The 5,000-nt window shown below is 49.4% G+C and overlaps 1 protein-coding gene across 2 annotated transcripts in view; it reads right to left on the bottom strand.

The window, feature by feature from the left end:
- The window catches only part of LOC143275073 (uncharacterized), a 28,051-nt gene extending 24,295 nt beyond the window's left edge, over positions 1 to 3,756 (bottom strand). For both annotated transcript variants that reach the window (XM_076579137.1, XM_076579138.1), the window contains exon 1: positions 1,142 to 3,756. In XM_076579137.1, coding sequence (XP_076435252.1) covers positions 1,142 to 3,755 — 2,614 coding nt within the window. In that variant the 5' untranslated portion in view covers position 3,756. The remainder of the gene's footprint in view (positions 1 to 1,141) is intronic.
- Between the last annotated feature and the right edge of the window lie 1,244 nt (positions 3,757 to 5,000).

Here is a 5,000-nt window from a genome sequence, read left to right as displayed (position 1 = left end):
TATTGTTAATTGTCTTGTTTCTTCTTGTTATTGCCTCTGCTGCTGTTCCTGTTGCTACTGTGTTGCTATTGTCGTCATCGTTTATGTTACTTATTCGTTTCTTTGGGGGGATTTTTTCTGTTTCCTCTAATAATCTTCCTGCCTCTACAGCTGCTGCTGCTGCTGGTGTGATGGTGGTTATCATCATTATTTGTATTTGTATTTGTATTTCTTTTTATCACAACAGATTTCTCTGTGTGAAATTCGGGCTGCTCTCCCTAGGGACAGCGCGTCGCTATACTACAGCGCCACCTTTTTTTTTTTTTTTTTTTCCCTGCGTGCAGTTTTATTTGTTTTTCCTATGGAAGTGGATTTTTTTACAGGATTTTTTGCCAGTTTTTTTTTTTATTTGCCCAGTGATGACCCTGACCTTTGACCTCTCCCCTTGCTTACCATGTCAGCATAAAAGGGATGTCTTCTAAGTTCGTATTCATACCTGCCATCCTGCCAACTTTGGCTCCTATGCCAATCATATAGCAGCCGAGAAAATGCCAGCGTTACACGAGTGAATCATCAAAATGATGTCGTTACATTCCATGGACGTCATACATCTCCTCGTTAGGGTTATTTTGGGGGGTGCGTCTGTACATTGAAAATAAGGCGTAGAGGGCAACTGCAAAACTGCAGGATTTCATTTCGTGTTCATATAATTATGTGTAATTGTTGCTTAATTCAACAAGTGTCCGCCTATGTTGGGGTCTAAAAGAGACAGCGAGAGAGACTGAGAGCGAGACAGAGACAGACAGACACAGAGACAGAAAGAGAGACAGAGAAGACACAGAATGAGAGAGAGAATGAGAGAGAGAGAGAGAGAGGGAGGTTGACAAAGAGAGAGAGGGAGGAGGAGAAAGACACACACACACACATGCACACACACACACACACACAAACCAACCCAGCAAAAAAACCAACAAAAAACAGAGAGCGAAAGACTGAGAAAGACACAGAGAGAGAGAGGGAGAGGGACAGAGACAAGGGAATAGAGACAAATAAGGGCAAAGAACGCACGACACACACACACACCACCACCACCACCATTTAAAAAAAAAAAAACAGCAACCAAAAAACCCAACAAAAAACAATAACAAAAAAGTCAACTCACCCTCAGACACCACCCGGTCCCGCCGTTCTTTCTCGTGTGCCCCCTCCTTTCCCCTGCCTCCCCTGCCCTCCAACTCCTCCGTCAGCGTAGAGACCACGTCCTCGAACTCGTTCTCGCTGCTCTCGCTGCTTCCCCGCTTGTCCTGCCGGCCCACGTGGCACCGCACACCGCCACCACCCTCTGTCGTTGATAACTCCGGGTCCACGCTGCTTCCAACATCTTCAAACCCCGAAGACGTTTTGCAGCTGTCTGAAGACATGTTGTAGATCTCTGAGGATGCTTTGCTGATCTCTGAAGACGTGTTGCTGATCTCTGAGGATGCTTTGCAGATCTCTGAAGACGTGTTGCTGATCTCTGAGGATGCTTTGCAGATCTCTGAAGACGTGTTGCTGATCTCTGAGGACGTGCTGTTGATCTCTGAGGACGTGCTGCTGATCTCTGAGGATGCTTTGCAGATCTCTGAAGACGTGTTGCTGATCTCTGAGGACGTGCTGTTGATCTCTGAGGACGTGCTGTTGACCTCTGAGGATCGGGTCGTCGTGACCGATTCGCTCCACGTCTCGACTGCCTTCGTGACACTGGAGCTTTCTGGTGACTTGGTCTTCACTCTGGACTGGTCTTCGTCGTTCTGTGGTGATGGCAACTCAGTGGGAAGGAACTGCCCTTCTGCTGGACCAACTCCCGCACGTGAAGTTTCTTGCACTGGTGGTTCTTCGCCTGCTTCCGTCCACGCTGCTGAATCTGTATTCTTCAGACAGGTATCACTGCGTTGTTTGGACTGGGTGGTGGGACAAGTATCTTTGTCCACGGACGGTTCAGAAAAAAGGGAATTGTTCTCTCGACCGAAGGAATCGTTTGGAATACTTTTTGTGGTGGCGATATTGGAAGCAGCGCCTTGTACTACACAGGATTCACTGGCAGGAATTCCGTCCCCGTGAACAGGTCTGTGACTACACGAAGCCACAGTGGCAGTCCGACAAGCTGGACAGTCACCATTCTGGGACTGATGTTTAGAATTCGAGTTCTCACCGAGCACTTTCTCTGCCTGGCTGAGCACTGGGCTTTCTCCCTGCCTCTGTTCTCCTTCCTGACTGGAGGCAGTGTCGTGAACGCCAGGCACAGCTGGGGTCACCTCACCACTACTCAAAGTTAAGTTCTCATCTGGGGTTTGACCGCTGATAGCGGGGTCGGTGATGGCTGAACAACAGGTGGGCTTTACCACCACGGCGGAGGACGCCGTTTCTTGATGATGGACTGACACGTCGTGTTCCTGCACAGGGTCAACACTTGATGACTGAGCAGCTTCTGCTGTCCGCGGCAGACCCTCAGCCACAGTCCGCGAGCTGCTGCAGCCTGTCGTGTGTCCTGTGCACTGGCACTGTCCGTCAGGTTGTCTCCCTTCCGGGACAGTGTTGGTGTTCTGGTCATCAGCCCTCCCTCCCCTGTCCTTCTCCGAGTGGGTGCTGTTTCCTTCATTGTCAGCCTGGTCAGCGCTGTGGCCTGGACGTACCTGGCTGGCTAGGTGGCATGACCCTGGGCCAGGTTGGCTGTGAACTGGGCATGGTGGATCAGAAGGCTGGATAACCTCACCTTGGTCGCGAGGTGAATCAGCTTGGATTGAGTCCAACGAGACGTCAGATCGGTGAGGACCGTGGCGTCCACAGTCACTTGATACTTCAGGTTGTGCATAGTCAGGGGATGGAAGAGGTTCATCCTGGCTGGATGACGTGGAGGATGGAAGACGGTCAGGACAGACGTGATGGCAAAGAGGAACAGTGTCACTCTGAGACTGGTAGTGCGGGTGTTCAGGGTCCTGAGGACTGTGTGGAGGAGAACTGGGCGATGGACCACTCGGCGAATGATCAGAGGAAACACAGAGACTGGGCTGACCGTTGTCATTATCGTCATCGTTCGTGTCTGGCTCGTAAAGCGTGTCTTCGTTCGCACAATCAGTACCTTCGTTCTCGCAGTGTGTACCTTCATCCCCACAACGAACCTCTCCCATGCCGCAGTGTGCTCCTTTAACCCCACACAGACTGTCTTCAGATCCACTACCTTTCTCCTTGCCCGTCGACAACCCTCCTCCGACAGCGTTCTCTTCACAACTGTCTCCGTTTTCGTTTTTCTCCTTCATTTCGTCTTCTGGATTTTCAGCACAGATCGCTGCACGAAGCTTCTCTCCAGATCCGCGTCTGTTCTCTTCCTCGGTGTGTGTGTCACCCTCAGTCTGTCCGACAGTGTCCATCACATGGCTGTCTTGTGGACAGTCTGAACCACAAAGTTCCACGGGAACGGGATTCTTTACTTCATCAGCACGAACCCCGGGAAATTCTTCGCGATGCTTACCGTGTTTATCTCTGTCTTCTAGTTCCACCCCAGCTGAATCTGAATGCGTAGCAATGCTGTCTGTGATGGAGTTGTCATCCTCACTCCTGGCTTGTTGGTTCCTGCCCTCTGCCTTTTTGTCCGGGTTCGTGTGAGACTCTCCTGAACAGTCTACACCGCTGTTTCCAGCTTTCTTTTGAACGAAACCCTGCCTTCCTCCTACCTCGTCTTGCTGAACGTGGGTGTTTTTGCCATCTGCTTCCGGGTTCTCATCCCCCCTCTTCTCCATTCCCGGAACTGTTTCTAAGACAAGCAATGAGACGATGTTCACGTGCTAGAGTTTTCTTTTCCCCCTTTCTTTCGTATTATCTTGACTACAGTTCAGCAGGTTCCCATCTTCTTTCTTCCATTGCTTTCCATGTCCTTTAGGGGGAGAACATCACTGTGCTGGTCTCAAAGGAACGAAGTTAAACTGATGGTCATTCCTCTCTCTTCACTGTGCTGGTCTCAAAGGAACGAGGGTTATCTGATGGCATTTCCCCTCTCTTCACTGTGCTGGTCTCAAAGGAACGAAGTTTAGCTAATGGCCATTCCCCTCTCTTCACTGTGCTGGTCTCAAAGGAACGAGGTTTAGCTGATGGCCATTCCTCTCTCTTCACTGTGCTGGTCTCAAAGGAACGAAGTTAAGCTGATGGCCATTCCCCTCTCTTCACTGTGCTGGTCTCAAAGGAACGAAGTTAAGCTGATGGCCATTCCTCTCTCTTCACTGTGTTGGTCTCAAAGGAACGAAGTTCAGCTAATGGCCATTCCCCTCTCTTCACTGTGCTGGTCTCAAAGGAACGAAGTTAAGCTGATGGCCATTCCCCTCTCTTCACTGTGCTGGTCTCAAAGGAACGAAGTTAAGCTGATGGCCATTCCCCTCTCTTCACTGTGCTGGTCTCAAAGGAACGAAGTTAAGCTGATGGCCATTCCCCTCTCTTCTCTCTCTCTTTCCTGACGTGTGAGAGTGCAGTGGCTTCACATTCTGATGGGTAATGTCATGGCGTACCTGTAATATACAAAATTGAAACAGGTTCTTATTTATCTTGACCGATTCTATCAACGACGATGACGACATTTTAACAACAACAACAACATAATAATAATAATAACATGAATATATGTGTTTGTTCACATGTGTATATGTGTGTGAACGCGTGCGCACGCGCGTACTCGTACGTGTTCACGTGTGTGTGTGTGTGTGTGTGTGTGTGTGTGTGTGTGTGTGTGTGTGTGCGCGCGCGCGCGCGAACATCACGATATTGGTAACATAATATCAATACATATTGGTAATATAATATCGATACACAGACTGTGCAATTTCCTGAATCAGCATCTTCCTTTCGTACCCACCACAGTTTTTAATGCAGGTGTGGAAGAAATAATTACTGTCCCAGATTCAGATCAATTCTCTTGCCATCTACACATGTCGCGCATATTGCCAGGCACGCAGGCCACAGTGCGGAACTTTCCACAAGTTGAACGGGTTAGGTGT

The sequence above is a fragment of the Babylonia areolata genome, chromosome 29 (genome assembly GCF_041734735.1).
Source record: "Babylonia areolata isolate BAREFJ2019XMU chromosome 29, ASM4173473v1, whole genome shotgun sequence".
NCBI classification, from domain to species: Eukaryota; Metazoa; Mollusca; class Gastropoda; order Neogastropoda; family Buccinidae; genus Babylonia; species Babylonia areolata.
The sequence above is the reverse complement of the archived record's forward strand: the minus strand, read 5'-3'. Positions and strand labels throughout refer to the sequence as shown.